This window comes from Clytia hemisphaerica, unplaced genomic scaffold, assembly GCF_902728285.1.
Source record: "Clytia hemisphaerica strain Z4C2 unplaced genomic scaffold, Clytia hemisphaerica genome assembly, whole genome shotgun sequence".
NCBI classification, from domain to species: Eukaryota; Metazoa; Cnidaria; class Hydrozoa; order Leptothecata; family Clytiidae; genus Clytia; species Clytia hemisphaerica.
This window is the reverse complement of record NW_027103680.1, coordinates 105,440-122,225: the sequence shown is the minus strand read 5'-3', so window position 1 is coordinate 122,225 and position 16,786 is coordinate 105,440. Positions and strand designations below refer to the sequence as shown.

The following is a 16,786-nucleotide window of genomic DNA, read 5'->3' as shown; positions in this document are numbered from 1 at the left end:
TTTGATTTGTAATAGTGGTGAAATGTTAAGGGTACACTACCTTGGGGTAATTCTTTTGTGAAAGATCGTGATAAGACAGGTTTTTTCAAAGATATTTTGATATTCAAGTAAAAGAAAAATTACCCTTTTTCTAGGAAATATCTCTCAAAGAATATTCAATTATGCAGTGTGTCCCAAAAAAGTGGATACATTTTTTATAAAGCAAAATCCTCATAATTTATGCCAAATTTTATCACTTGTGTATTTAATATTTCAATCTCAAATATATATTCATTCATCTTGAGAATTGAATATCAATTGAGAGGATTGTAATCTTATTTTAATTATTCTAAGCCCACGAGCTTTTGAGGATTTTAACGTTTATTTGGGGACACACTGTAGGTGTTCTAGAAATATTCAATAAATTCTGTGTGGAATTTTATAATAAAATGTTTTTAAATGAAGCATGTAGATGATTTTTACTTTGTTCTCTTTGTGATTATTATTTCATATCATTTGTATAAAAAATATTTGACTGTCCATAAAAACTTTAAATATATTATTACAAATCTCAAAAAATGAATTACCTTTCCCTTCAAGTAATTGGGTTGATATTACGTGGATAACAACCAACATTGGCTTATTATTTGTGCACTTAAGTTTTTTGTTGCAGTCTTGAGGGTCTTAAGAAAAATTTTTATATCGGTAATTAACCGGAAATAAATTGCCCCTTTTTAAAGTTGAATTACTCAAGTTCTATGCATGTTGAGAGTGAAACCTTTTTCATTATAAAGAGAAATGGTAGACTCTAATTTTGACAGATCGTTTATCAAATTGGGTCTATTAAATAAAATCTTAAAAGTTCACGTCGAAGAGGGTAACTTCTTTCTGGCACACGGTATCAATCAGTATAATATCTATTTGGTACATCGTCCGTTATAAATAGCTAAATTTTAGGAACTTTTAACTTTTCTAAAAATACCATATATTATAACAATTCCAAAAGTAATCTGACCAAGGGGCCACCAGTACTGTAATATTCGAGCTGACTACAAAAGAATTCAAAATTTCTTCAAATTAAAGTAAGAGATTTGCTATCCCCAGTAAAATTTGACTCTCCAATTCATTTTGACTGGCAACTCCAATTTTCGGATCAGGGCAAACCCAATCCCATGCTTAGATTATTTAAAAAGCTTTTACTTTACGACATAGTGGTACAGGGGTATTACCTTTTGAATTAGATCAATCTTCATAGTATATTTGGCCTATTTGCAACTGGCATCTCTCTGGGAATTCTCTTGAATTTCAATGGTTAGCTCACCAGTCTACCTTTTAAGCAAATAGCAAGTCTCAACATAAGTAAGGGCTTCAAGTTAAGCAAAAAAAAAGAAATTACAAAGCTTTTAGACCACATCACTAACCGAATGACTCTTTTATTTTTTTCTGTGAAAAAGTTACATGGTCATCTTTTCGTTGTTTCAAGGTCAAAGCAAGTCAAAAAATAGGGTAATTTGCTCATCAAGGACATAACAATTTTCAGTAATGCAATATTATCAAGTAGAAAAAATTCGAAAAAATCAACAAAAAAAAAGAAGATGAAATAAAAAAAAATTTCATTTAATCGAAAATTGACTTTATAAAACCATCAATTTTTTTTTAATCAAGACAAGAATTTTAAGTTGTATTTTTTGACTAAATAAATGTTTTTTTTAAATATTTTCAAAGTATTGTACACCCTTTGTCAGAAACCCAGTCGCACTATTTGAAAATCTGGCCAAAATTTCTTTTCAGTAGGAAATTTTTTTCTCCTGAATTTATTTTTAAAGAGCACAGAAAAACACCATCTAATTCGAACTATATACAAGATAACCTGGATTATTTTGAGGTAAAGTTTATTGAATAGACAAAAAAAGATACAAAGAGGTTGGAAAATTGGCAGTTGGCAATCAATTCAAAATTTTAGGTAAAAATCCAAAAAATCTCAAACCAATCTTGGTAATATTATCCCAATTCATCTATTCTATTGATTGTTTGAATAAATGAAAATTTTGTACCCTCTATTCGTTTCCTGTTCGGCCTGTAAAACGTTGCAGGCGCGATGCGGTTAACCAAACAAAAACATACTTGCAGTCTATTTTACAGACCAGACAAAGAATAAAGTGAAAAAGTGGACCGATCCGGTTTTGTCATCGTTCAATTGATTTAGATATTTTATTTGGAGTGTATCTTAATTGTATTTATTGGTCTGTAAAATAGACATAAGTAACTTTTTTTAATATGAAAAACATGGCTCCTGAAAGGGGGTGTGATGAGGGTAGTTTGGTCATAAAAGTTAATCTACGAAACTTATATCTTGATTTCCAAAGTTTATACTTGGAAAAAACCTTTCAAATAAAATCTGTAATATCTAAACTATCGAATAGAGCTCTAACATCGCTGTAGTCTAACAACAAAGTAAACTAACCAAAAAAATGCATTACCGAGTATGGAATAATTCGAGCGACTTTGGCTGAATAAAAAAACACCCCTATGTCACAGACACGCTGGGATCCTGTCTCACTGGAGAATTGACTATGTTTTCATCGCCCTATTTAGAATTCAATTGAAAAAATTGCACTCCATAACCATCCATTGGATTTTTTTAAACCTGAGAATAATAAAATTTCTAACCCCATTGCCATTGAGATTTCAATAAAAAATTTTCATTCCAACTGTGGGAAGAAGTTCCATCTGGGCAGCGAGACAGGGGTATAAAAAACGGTAAATTCCTTAGTGGCCAAACTTTTAACCAAAAATATCAAATCAACCTTTTCTGACTGTGATAACTAAACTAGATAACTACTCTTTATTTTACAATTTTAAGATGAGCAAAACAGCTAAAATATTTTTGTATAGAACTAAAAACATCAATTTCACAGCTTAGACACGATATTACAGCAGTGGAGTCTCCATGACTCGAAATGCACGGGGAACACAAATTTTCGGGTTAAGGAAATTTCGAGTTATGGAGTAAGGTTTATAAGGCATTGTTAACTGAAGGATAGACATCTGAGTTATCGAGGTTCAATTGAAGAGACTCATCAACTGTAGTGTCATTTAAGAAAGGATCATTCAAGACACACTATTTTTACAATAAACTTTTAGACATAATTTTGGTGTCAAACACCATCATTCTATTAAGTAGCTTGACCTAACATTGGTTTGTTTGGTTTGCCATTTTTTCGTCTACAACGCGAGAGGCTTGAGTACACATTTTTTTATAAGAAGAAACTATATAAGAACATAAGGCTTCGATGGCCAAAATGTTAAGAACAAGTTAAGAACATTCTAAGGCTTCATGGGCTCTAAAACACCCAATTTCTTAGAAAATTGCACAAAAATATACTCACAAAATGCGGTGAAATTAAGAACATTCTAAGAACATTTTCAGGCTTAAGACTCAAAAAGTTAAGAACATCCAGATTTGAAAAGTTTTGAATGTTCTTATAAAAAAACGTGTAAGTCACTTGCTATTGACTGGTTAATATAAAAACTCCTAAATTCAATTTTGATGTTAAACATGTGTTAAACAAGAAATAAATTTAGTCTTTCAAAAGTCTATTCCTCTTTTCTAATCCTTTTTTGATGTATCATCTGAATTTAGGGTTGTATAACTTAAAAATTATAATTTTCAAACAATTCTAGGAAAAGGGAAGATCCTGAAGGGAAATTTTTTAACAAAATTCCCCAGTCAATTTTTTTTTAGATTTTTTGAGGGTAAATGTCGAAAAAGTAGTATTTTCTTGCCTTGGATTGAAATTAAATTGTTCTTATTTAAAAATTAAAGATGACGACATTTCTTCAAAATTTATCAAAATAAAATTTAGGGAAATATATATGTTTCAGTTTGGGGACTAAGTAAATAAATAGTCGAAGGAACATCTTCAGTACAACTTCAATGATATTAAAACAAAACTTTTCGAGATAAATGCTGCCAAAATAATGTGATGTATCGAATTATAAGTGACATAAACAAAAAAGACAACATTGATAAAAAAATGATATTTACAATTTGACGAATTGGTAGACCCATCACTAAAATTCAATAAAACGGGACTTAATATATATAAATTTTGTCCTTTTTGATTAAAATTTTCCAATTTGAAAATGTCTTTTGTATTTTGAAATCGAATCCTGATTCAAATTCTTGTCATTAATGTATACTGTTTATACCATAATATTTTCTTCATGAGATTTATATCTTCAGTTTAAAAATTCCAACAACTTTCAGTGTTAAACTCTACCAGATAGTTAATTTCCTTATTTACAGGAGCTTCAAAATGATTCCAGATTTCCTTGAAACTAGGAAAAGTTCAGTATGATTTTCTTGGTAACTTTTATCATAACATAATAAAATCATTTCAAGGTTTCGATGAAGCGGCAACTTTAACCAATAACAACTCTCTTAAGAATTCAGCTTCCTTTTGCATTGACTCAGCTTGGATCTGTAACTCCGCATTTCTTTTCTCTAACTCGACTTTTTTATCGAATAACTCTTCATATTTTCGTTTCTTCTTGGCACGGTGAACACGTGAAGCTTCGTTGTTTTTCTTTTTTCGAATCTCCTTCTTTATGATTGGTTTACTCTCTCCATCTGTGTTGGAATTTGGTGAATCAGTACCATCAAATCCTGTCATAGGGTTTGTTGATTCACTTACATTAGAATCGGATTCGCTAGTTGTTGAATCTGCCTCCATAAGCAATGGTTCAAAATCTTCAGGACCTTTGATGGAAATCTGTGGCAAAGCTTTATCAGAACTCCAAGCCTCAGCTGCCTCTTCTACCATTTGGCTCCAGGTCCGTTTTTTACCAACATTCAAAGTGGTCGATGTGGTTCCTGTTGAATCTGCTGGTAATGGTGAATTCGATGCATTGATTTTATTAACGAAATTCCATATATCGTCCTCGGGGGATAGATTAACTGAGTGTAGATCAGTGAAAGTTTGGCCCTCAGTTGTTTCCACATTCATGACTGATTTTCCATTAGCCAAGACAAGGCCTGTTGTAACTTTCAATTCTTCTGTATTTGACATTGTTGATACAGAGTTGACAAAAATAGGTTCTGAAGATACTTTTGATTCTAACTCAGCAATGGTTCTGGCAAGCATTTCTTCATCATTAGAAGAAGTTGGGTATTGCTGCTCAGCCATACAATCCAGATAAGATGTCGTCTCATTTTTATTACTGGTTGTAACAGTTTCAGAGTCAACTTCAAAATCAATTTTAACTTCTTTATTAAGTTCAGCAGAAGATTCGTCAGAGTTCTCTTTCAATTTTTCTTGGATTTTAATTAAATCTTCCAAGTATAAATCACTGACATCAGAAATATCAGGAGATAAGGGTGGTTTGATCAGCACGCGGTGGCGGCTATATTCATCTAGCTCTTCGATGACATCGGTTAAGAGATCTTTGTTGGATGGTTTCTTGTTTTTAAGACATTCAGGAGGTTCAAGACTCTCATCATTTTCACCTGTAATAGAAATGTTATCTCCATTATCCACCATAAACGTGAAAAGTTAACAATCATTAAAACAAATCACAAATTCACAAGATACTTCTTTCAAAGTTATGCTCAGTTGACAGAGGAGCGTGGGCAGATAGGTGCAAGCTTGAAACTCAAACACTTTTAAATGTTTTACGGTCACACTTTAAGAGACTTGACCGGAGGAAAATACAATCAATAAAAACCGCTAGCGAGGCACTTTTTGATAATCCTATTATCTAGAGATGAATGAAAAGTGCTTAGCTAAGCAATTTCCTTTGTAGCTTTTGTTATTTCTGTAAAGAAAAATTTTCTCTTATTCTACATAGGAGAACCAGTAAAGTACATATAATATGGAAATTATTCCAGAGACCCGAAAAGAAAAATAAGAATCGAAACAGAATATCATTAAAAATTGATCGTTACTTTCTGATTGCTTTGAAAACGAAACCACACTCCTATATTGTTGTTGTTTTTATTATTGATTTATTCTATTGATTCAAAAATGAGCTGTCAATCAAATTAGAAAAATTCCGACGCGTCGTCGATATTTGATATTGAGTGAGAGGGGAAAATACACGTCACTGTGGCTTTTCCTCTAAAATTACATTGGGATTAGACAGATATAAAACATATTCATCGTATCTTATAGATAAGAACAGAAGAGAAGCTCTTTTAAAGAATATGTAATCGTTCTTTAAAAACCGACTTCAACCTTATCGCTTAGAAGCTTTACCAGAAATGTTCACAAATGGATTGCTTTGGAAAAAGTTTTAAAAATCTGGCAATTAAAAAAAAAGTCTAGAATTTTCTGTTAAGAAAATAAGAGCTCCCAAACATTTTTTTATGCTTTTAAGAAAAGTTTATCGTGACAAGTTGAAAGATTAGATCAAATAAGAATTATTTTGAATGGTTGGTGTTGAGGCATAATGTAATAGCGATGACGTCAATGGGTTAACAGTCTACTAGCATTTCCCGATATTCATTTTCTGCCTGCCTGTTCAAAATGTTGATGAAGATGCATTTAATCCTAAGAACAGTTATAACACTATAGATAACCTTTAACAAAAATGCTCAGAGGGATTAATTCTCGACTAATTCTAAAGATTCTTATAATAAGGAGTTCACTTTTACTAGTTTTTACTATGTGAAAAACATTTAAAATTTTTAATTCCAGCTTAAACACAACTGATGGAAAGTAATTTTCAATCTCTATTATCCCATCAGAAATACGTCAACTGGTCGAAAAGACCACCTATGGATTTATTTCCCAGGACAGGTTTTCGATAAAACGAACATAGCAAAGCAAAAAAGAACACCCCTGTTCAGACATTAGCTAACCCATTGACACACCCTGTCTCACAGCCCCGGTGGATCTTCTTAGAGCATTGGGGATTTTAACCGGAATCATAATGGAGACAGAAATTCTATTGTTTTCAGGTCAACAAATCTAGTGGATCCAATCCTTTTTTAATTGAATTTTTTAATATTTTATTTTAAGGCTAAAAATGAAATAAACTCTCCGGGTTTTGAAAACATTTTTATGATCATTGCCCTTGGGGTACTAGGCTTGGAGAATGTCGGGTCGAAAAAGTGACCCTTTTCGAAAACTTTCCTAACCTTGTAAAAATGTTCGACACTTAATGGTTTTCGTATCCTTAAAAGGGAAATCACTACCCTTTAGAGAGACTTTTTTGTTGTTTTCATAACCCTTAGAGAGACTTGGAAGGATAAAAAACCGACCCTTGTCGTCCACATCGACTCAGCACCTATCCCTCCGCGGATCATTGCGAACGGTTAAATTTGGTTCTAATATTGACATGGGGGTGTGTCTTCGGAGGTTACTTTTTTGTGGCTGTGTTGTCGTCAACAAGCCAATTGGAAAGTCATCAAAACAATTCGAGTTAGTTATTCTTAATCACTTTCAGTTTCAAATATAACTCGTTTGCAAATACCGTCAAGCTCAGAACAATTTTTAGGCTTAAAAAAGATAAGAACATCCGAAGGCTTTAACAATTCAGGATGTTCTTATAAAGAAAATGTATACTCTACTTGCTTTTGAATCTTTTTAGATTCTTAATTGAAACACTGTATATAATTTTCATAAATTGTTGGATTGTGTCAACCTTTAAACGGTGTAGATAAAATAATTCCAAAAACAAGAACTCTTAACTCGTTGAAACCCGAAAGACGTGTATATGCGTTCAAAATCAGCCATTATACCGAGTCTAAGACTTAAGGTCATAACTCTTGACAACTTGATTTTAAAGGTTTAAAAATGTTTTTTTGGAAGGTTATAAAAAAAGTTTCAATGCCATCATAGCCTAACTCTCAATTTACAAGCTATTATGCCAGTTTGAAGTATATATTTGAAGTTGAAAAGTTTCATATTTTTCAAAAAATGAAATTTATTTATCGAATCTCAAAAAGCACGAGTAGCAGATTTACTAAAATGCCCGGGCGGCTAAAATGATAAAGATCGGTCATCATGTAATGACCTCATCACCCCAATTTTTTGAGAGACGGAAAAAAACAGCAAGGGGTGATGATTCAGGATAGGAAGTTGAAATGACAGATGGGATTTAGCTTATTAAAATTAGTCAAATAAAGATAATTAATTGGGATATTTAAGTGGTATGAGTCCATTAATAACATTATTATTTCTATTTCTTTATTGATACTTTTTAATTTCAATTTCACAAATTTGGTTTATTTGATTTTATTACACCCCTGTCTCGCAGCCCCGGTGGAACTTTTTTCCTCGATAGGGATAAAAATTCCAATTGAAATCCCAATGGGGATATAAATTTTATTGTTTCAAGGTTAAAAAATCCAGTGGGGATGGTTTTGGAGTTTTTTAACATTGACTTTCGGATAGGGATGAAATCAAAGTCAAATTCCCAATGGGGCTGAAATTCCCGGGTATTTTCCTACCAGAAACGAAATTTTTGCCAAATTATCCAGTGGGGCTGGGGTCCCGCCGGCGGGTCTGTGACACAGGGGTGTTTTATTAAAGAACCAGTAAATTTTTATCAAGGTTTGTATTTTTATTGGGCACTTATCCTCGCTAAGACTTTGATGTGATCCTTTACCCGGATTCACTTTCATGAAACTGCATGAAAGGTTGAAAGCCCAAAATTCAGTTTCTGCTGCTAGTAGGCAGTTAGTTCTTCAGAAATCTTAAATAAGTGACTTGGAGAGACCCTAAAATCATGGAATCTCACAGTAACATATAAATGGAAAGTCATTAAGGTAGGAGCCATGAGGTAAGATTTGGGCTCTTCCAGAAAATTTTTGTACATGGGGGGGGGGTGGAGGATATATTGGATATTTTGTCCGAGGGGTATTTAAAAATCTGAAAAATTTGCCTTGTTTTATGGGTAAACATACTCTGATTAGGGGTGACTTTGAATGTGCGGGGGTCAACTGATGCTTGTCCGGGGGTTGAGTAAGATCTGTTGGGGGGTCATAATTCACATGTCATATCCTCCACTCCCCATATTAAAATTCTTCTGGAAAAGCCCATTATGGTAAAAACCATTATACTTCAAAGAGCCATGTTTTAAGTCGAGACCATAAAGGTCAAAATGTCACCTTTTTAAGGTTACCGAACTTCTCATAACCTTTTGACACACGACGAATGACACGTAGTTTTACTAAAAAAACTCCAAATATTCTTATAGAACAATGAGATGAGATTAACGTTGGCATAACATCAGCTCTTTAGAAAGTTTCCTAATTGCTTCACAATCGTGGATATCGAAAGGTTATTAAGGTCAGAAGGTTAACTTTTTCTTTCCGACCTTTTCTGTGTGTACCGGGTTAATGATACAACTCAATCAAAAAGATTAAAAATTCATTACAAAGTTATTTATATTTGACTCCGGCTAAAAGGTCAAGAGGTTAATTATCAGATTTTTCTACATCTCCTATCCTTTCATTTTATCTTAAAATTGTTGATTTGACGTCATGGACACTGCAATCTTTTCCCATACCAAGATTAAATTTTTTGCAGATTTATGCAGTTTTTTGGCTGAGCAGGCTTTATATATCTTTTAAAACCTTTTTAATCCTTTTATCTCATAGGAGCGACAAATGTTTGTATTTCTGTCAGGACGATTGATTACTTACGTTGGATTCAATAAAAGAGGAAACTCTTTGTATATATTTTTTTGACATAATGTCAAAATGGCAGAAATGACGCTGTAAGAAATTGGAGTATAGTGACCTCTGAACCTTGAATTACAGTTTTTCGATTTCTGAGAATTCCCAGATAACTTTGAATTGTTGTGATGATGTGAAACTTTGTATCAATCAACATTCAACATCTTCTACCTGCAGTCACAAGTACAGGAAAAATGGTATAAACAGCGAGGCTTGGAAAAAACTCATTAGAAAAAATGAAGGGCTCCAATAAGATACCATACACATTTTATTTTTATAAGATTTTTGATTTCTTTTGAGTTTTTTAAGCCTAAGAATTCTCATTTTTAGCATTTTGATGTAATTGTCTAAAATATTGTATGTTCTAGAGACTGCAAAGCCTTAAAATGTTCGCTTAAAAACTTTAGCCCTTGTGTTCTTATATACTTTGTCTTTATATAAAAACACCTCTGTGTCACACACCCGCTAGGACACCAGCCCCACTAGAGAATTTAGTGAAAATTTCGTCCCCGGTGGGAAAATATCTTGGAACTTCAGCCCCACTGGGAAATTGAATTTGACTTCATCCCAACTCGAAATCAATGTCCCATGCCCCAATGGATTTTTTAACCTTGAAAATTGAATTACTACCCCCATTAGGATTTCAATAGGAATTTTTATCCCAATTGAGGAAAAAACAAACACTGGACAAAACAGCTGTTTCTGGCTGAACTGGGCTGAAAAACACTGTTTTTAAGGGTTAATATCTCGAGTTAGGTACAGAAATCACCTATGTTTGCAATATATCTCTAATCTTAATTTTTTGAGAGCTTTCCAAAAATATACAACAGGTCTCCGTTTTCTCAAGCTAAAATTTTCATTAATTTTTCACCCTATGATTTTTGCCTGAGACCGTCGTATTTGTCCGAAAATCACACCAAAGTGTCCGAAAAAAATTGGCACCCAACTTATTTTGATTCCCCTACCCCTTACCTTTCCAAAAATGTATAACAAGTGCTTTGACTAAAAAAATCGAGCGACCTCAAAAAACGAACAAATTTCCCCCTACTACTGTGAGACAGGGGTGTCACACCTTAAACAATGTTTTTTAGGTTAGTTTTTTTTTAATTTCAAACTTTATACCAATGGGGAAAATGTATCTGTAACTGTACAATATATCATTCAAATGCCTTATTAAGAAATTATCCAAGATCGATTGGGTTAGACTTAAGTTTTGGTATTAATGGAGGAGTTATAGTTGATTTATGACATTTATGATACGTTGGCTTGAAGTATAAAGGACTGAATCAGCCATGTGCAATCGAAAATTGGGCATTCTCGCCGTCTAGAGGCTGATGGAGTTATACACCCCTACATCGTCGCAGACTCACTGGGGTCCCATCTCCACTGAAAAGATTTGGCAAAAATTTGGTCCCCGAGATGAGAAAAATATCATAGAATTTCAGCCCCACTGGAAAATTGACTTTAATTTCATCCCCGTATGAAATGTGTAATAATTGCACTCTAAAACCATCCCCATTTGATTTTTTAACCTTGGAACAATAGAATTTTTATCCCCATTAAAATTTCAACAGAAGTTTTTATCCCCGCTATAGAATATTTCACCAGGGTTTTGAGACAGGGGTTTAGTTATTGTTACAAAATCTCTAGACCTATCTCAGTGATGACCCATTTATAAGATAAAGAAGGTAAAGGGGAAACCATTTGCTTTAAAAAATAGAATGTAATTTTTCATATTGTTTAGTTTGCTTTAAAAAAATCGCAGGATGGCAAAGGCTTTAGCATGCTTCTCAATAGGGCTCAAATTTGGATTGGATTTAAGATAGAATTCAAGTTAGACAGAGGATTACATATAAACATTCAGGTATTGAATATTATCAAAAAGAAAATTTCGGGAAATGAAGATCAATAGTGTAGAAGAAGGAAATTGAATTTATGTAAAATTATGCTACAAATACCACTTTCATATCGATAAATCTTTTATTCTGGTAGTAAAAACTTTTAATTTAGTGAGCTCCCAGTTTGCACATTCATGAAAGTGAAAAATCCAATTCACGCATTCGTTCAAACTACTGGGGGGCCTTTAGTCACACAAAAAATTCAATTCAAAACTTTGTTGACGATATTTTCTATTATTTTAGAAGTCAATTAAACTTCGGGCTGTTATATCTTTCAATTTAATAAATATATTTGAAATCTTTTCACAGTGACGATGCTCTAAGATTAAAGAATTAGTCTTGAGAAAATGGTGACTTTCTTCAGGAAGTTGGTTTCTTATTTTTTATTTCTTATCTTCATTTCCGGTTATTTTTTTATTTCATAATATTCCACTCCTGAATATTTTTTCAACAAACACAAAACCTATCTATATCGGATTCGATCCAAAAATTACAATCAATTTTGTTTCCACTGCAGATTATTTTGATTTAAATGAAAAAGACTTACAGTTTAAATAATCATCCAGAAACTGGACAAGTGCTGGGTCTACCATTTCGTTATTGTTCTAAAGGGTGTCGTCTTGAGATATGGGAGGGTCTGAGAAGTCAGAAGTAGTTTTATCAAAGGATCGAAGTGCAGCTAAAATCAATTGTTGAAATCCTTCTTCGAATTGTTGAAATTGCAAAGATTGATTTTGTTGAAATTGAAATTGAAGTTGTTGGGTGGATCGAGTCTGAATCTGTTGAACTTGCTTCATTATTGGTTTAGTAGAGTCTGCAAAGATTAAGTAGTGTCCATACACTCGGTCTTGTGATGATGTGGTAAATCCTGAAATAAGATAGATCAAATTTATTGAAAGTTTACTTGTCATATATGGCTAAACTGACTTTTGGGTAAAGTTTTGCCCTTATGATATCATAAGCATTTGGGCTCGATTTACTCACATTCGGTACATTTTCAAACTTTTTCGTATGCAAAAAAGTTGTTCAGTATTAAATTTTCGAGGGAAGAAATTTTCGCGAGAAGAAATTTTCGCAGAATTTAATTTCGCAAATCAGAGTTTCAAAATGACAAATTTCGCGAATGAGCCGATTTCAAAAGTTTCACAGAATTTAATTTCGCGATTGAGAAGAAGTTATGAACTTTGATTGACTTTTAAGCATCACGGAGTTGTTTTAATTTGTTTATATTTAATAAAAAACACACGTTATATGCTTAAAAATCAATTGTGTCCATCTTTTTTGGTAATACCTGGGTCAATAACAAGAAAATAAAAGAAGAAAAAAAAATCGAATTTCGCAGAATTTAATTTCGCGATTTAGCCATTTTGGTGTGTTTCGCGGAATTTAATTTCGCGAATTACGCCCAAATTCGCGAAATTAAATTCCGCGAAAATTTCTTCCGCGAAGATTTCTTCTCGCGAAAATTTCTTCCCTAAATGACGCTTTTGTGACATTTCTTAACCTTAAGTATAGTAAAGAGATTCTTTGAGAGGTTTTTTAGTCAGGTTCTTTATCTTTTGAAACAAACTTTTATATATAGGTAGAATTTTATTACCAAATCCTTTAAAGCTATAACTGAAAAAGTTTATCCCTATTTAATAAAGAAAACACTAATTAAATCAAAAACATTTGAATCTTTATTCAGAAACCCTTTTTAGATTGTATTCTTTCTTGGATTAAGCAAATATTTAACATGACCTCCAGATATCGGCTAAAAATCCTATTCTGATATTATGAAATATGCAAAAACACCCTTAAAAGATGATTTCTATGGCATATTTATTGAAAAATGGTAATAAATTCAATTAATTGAATTAAAACCAAATTTTGTTGACTATTAATTGAAATACTGGATGACAAAATTTAAAACTTTTTTGACGACAACAGTATGTTTAATAATATATGAGAATAAGGAATCAAAAAGTATTTTCAATTTTAGGCTTATTCATTATTCTGTGAGAAATATCTGAAACAGCTTATTCTAGTAGCAGCATAATCTGCAATTCAAAAGGGAATTTTTGAACTTTTTATTGAAGTTTTTGCCTTCTGTGTAAACTTTGTGCTACAGAGACCTTAAATCAGCCATTTCATAGTTATCAATTGAAAGATTTAACAATAACCTAATAGCTGCTCAATTTCTCTTCGTGCTTAATGTTTATCTTTACTAATTTCGTTATCCAAGTGTCTGGGCACTAATCTACAGAGTGCATAAACAGATTTACTATCTTGACCATTTTTTAGGTATTATATGTATTATATGTCCAGGCGTCATCCAAGACGACCCTTTATCATGATAATTACTTTAATTTACTCTTTGTTATTTTGAGAAATTAAATTTATTTTTTAAATTTTTAAGAAAAATCGAACAAAAATATTTTCTTGTATATTGAATGGAATGCTGATTAAAACATTCTCCTGTATTTCCCAAGGAAAATGATTTTAGTAGAGAAAATTTCTTACACATTTGAGGAAAATTAAATAAAAACAATGTTTTTGTATTTTCAAAGGAAAATTAACTTAAATCATATCATTTCTTGTACTTGGCAAGGACCTAAAGACTAAAGCAAATTGTTGTACTAAAGTCTGTCCAGATATAATTGGCAGTGGAAACAAGAATGCCTGTAACTTTTGATAGTCAAATATAGTTATGGAAATTTATTTTGCTTGTTTTAGAGAATCAAAAGCGCTATATTTGAATGTATTTTTGGTTGAAAAATTCGCGATTTTTAGCGGTTAAATTTGCGATTGCAAAAATTGAGCTTTTTTTCTACTTATGCTAAAACGTTCATTTTTACACCAGTGGTAGTTCGACCTTAGTTTAAGAAGTTTGTTAAATTTCAAGGCAAAAGGAAATGTCCTTCGGAAGATATGGGACCCGAAATACCCCTTGGTAGCACTTTTTTGTGAAATATCAAATCTCCAACTTATTACTAAAAACGGGGGTAGTGATATGATTGATAAAACAGTTTTTCGATCATAACACATTTTACGATCTTTTTAATGACCTCATAGCCAAACTGTGTTTAGTGTTTTGGGAATTAGCAAAGTTCTTTAATGACTTAAAAATAACAAAGACAATATAAGTTCATGCCTATCTTTTCAATAAAAGCAATTATACTGTGATTTCACTTCGTTTCGAAACAATCAATGATACCAATAATACCGATGAACCAACACTTAACATTTTCCAACTTTTAATTGCACTGTTCAAAAAAGATAACATATAACCCCCGTTTTTAGTAATAAGTTGGAGATTTGATATTTCACAGAAAAGTGCTACCAAGGGGTATTTCGGGTCCCATATCTTCCGAAGGACTTTTCTGTTTGCCTTGAACTTTAACAAACTTCTTAACCTAAGGTTGAACTACCACCGGTGTAAAAATAAACGTTAATAGCATAAGTAGAAAAAAAGCTCAATTTTTGCAATCGCAAATCTAACCACTAAAAATCGCGAATTTTTCAACCAAAAATACATTCAAATATAGCGCTTTTGATTCTCTAAAACAAGCAAAAAAAAATTCCATAATTATATTTGACTATCAAAAGTTACAGGCATTCTTGTTTCCACTGCCAATTATATCTGGACAGACTTTAGTTGCACTGCAGAAAAATTTCTCTCTTTAAAACTAATTTTCTAGAAATCTAAACATTTTAAAAGAACCATTCCAATTTCATTGGAAAGAAGAAAGATAAACTTAAATTTTGATAGGTCATTTATTGAATTTGATTCATTAAATCAGAAGTTATGCTCAATTGAATAAAAAATTTACTTTCAGAAAGTGCTCAAAAACGTAAAAAATCGACCTATCAAATTTTTATTTCAAAATTGGCAATCACAATAGCCTTTAATTGATTAAAAGCGTTTTTAGTAATTAAACACGTAAATTTCAAAACTGAAGTGTCCATAAGGGTTTAAAATCTTAATCAAAATCACTTTCATTTACTTTTACCAATATTATCTTCAGATTTTTGGTTCTAGACCTGGATATAAAGTCTATGTAAGGCGGGATGTACCTCGAAACCCATATTTGATGTATTTTTATGAATTTTACCAGATTTTTTTGCCTTTTTCGACGAATTTTCTGCCTTTTATTGAAATTCAACCTTCCTTTATATAACAAGGGTCATTTAGACAGTTAATTATCATTCTTAATGACTGAAACGAAAGTACTGATGTATTGAATAATCATGCTTCTGTTACATTTGATAGGTCGATTTTTAACGTTTTTGAGCATTTTCAGAAAGAAACATTTTTTTGATCTAATGAATGGAATTTAATAAATGACCCATCAAAATTTAAGTTTATCTTTTTTCATCCAATGAAATAGGACTAGGAGCGGTTCTTTTAAAATTTTTAGATTTTGAGAAAATTAGTTTTAAAGAGAGAAACTTTTTTGTGGCGCACCCGGTACTTTCCAAGGAAGATCAACTAATACAGTTTCTCGTATTTTTAAGGAAAATTACATTAGATAATCTTTATATGCTCTAAGAAAATTAACTAAAGTAATTTTTTGCTACTTTCGCTAAGTTGATTTTTCAAGAAAAATTGCTCTCTTTATGTCTTAAAAAAGATGAAGAATAGTTATTTTGAAATCTAATCGAAAGCGGAACTGCCATTTTTAATCTATTTGCAAGGAAAGAAGATCTTGCATTGCTAAAATCTACCACAATCAAGAATCGTGTAAAACAATTCTCATGTTTGGAGTACATTTTAGCCATTGTGGCTAGCAATCAGGCGTAGACATTCGAGGGTGACTCTGAAAGACTGTGAATGGCTTTGAAAATTTGATTAGATATTTCAAAATGCAAAGGAAACAGATAACGAGTGTTCAATTTCAAAACACTCTTAAAAATGTTCAAAAAAGAAGATTAGGAATACATGAATTTTGCAAAAAGTTGCAAAAATGGTTGAATCCCCCTCTTCCTCCAAATTTGGGCCAACTTCTTCAAGTTTCTGAAATTTTCTAAAAATTGAATTATTGAAAAAAATAAGGTTTGTAAGGATTTAGAAACTTAAGTATATTTGAGTTAGATGGGGGACCTTAATATTGAAGTTAGAAACTCTGTGAAGAAGTGAGCTTTTATGAATTTTTCAATGTCTTGTCAGTCTAGACTTAAACTCGTATATCAAGATTACGGGATTTCCAGTCCGGGCCAATTTTACTTTTGTTTTCAGTGGTTT

The 16,786-nt window shown here is 32.0% G+C and overlaps 1 protein-coding gene across 1 annotated transcript; it reads right to left on the bottom strand.

Moving 5' to 3' along the window:
- Positions 1-3,799: 3,799 nt before the first annotated feature.
- Positions 3,800-12,432, bottom strand: LOC136803685 (uncharacterized). Its single transcript, XM_067060403.1, has 2 exons — positions 12,110-12,432; positions 3,800-5,488 (listed from the first exon to the last, which is right to left on the bottom strand). The coding sequence occupies exons 1-2, from the start codon at positions 12,153-12,155 to the stop codon at positions 4,380-4,382; spliced, it is 1,155 nt and encodes a 384-aa protein (XP_066916504.1). The 5' UTR covers positions 12,156-12,432; the 3' UTR covers positions 3,800-4,379.
- Between the last annotated feature and the right edge of the window lie 4,354 nt (positions 12,433-16,786).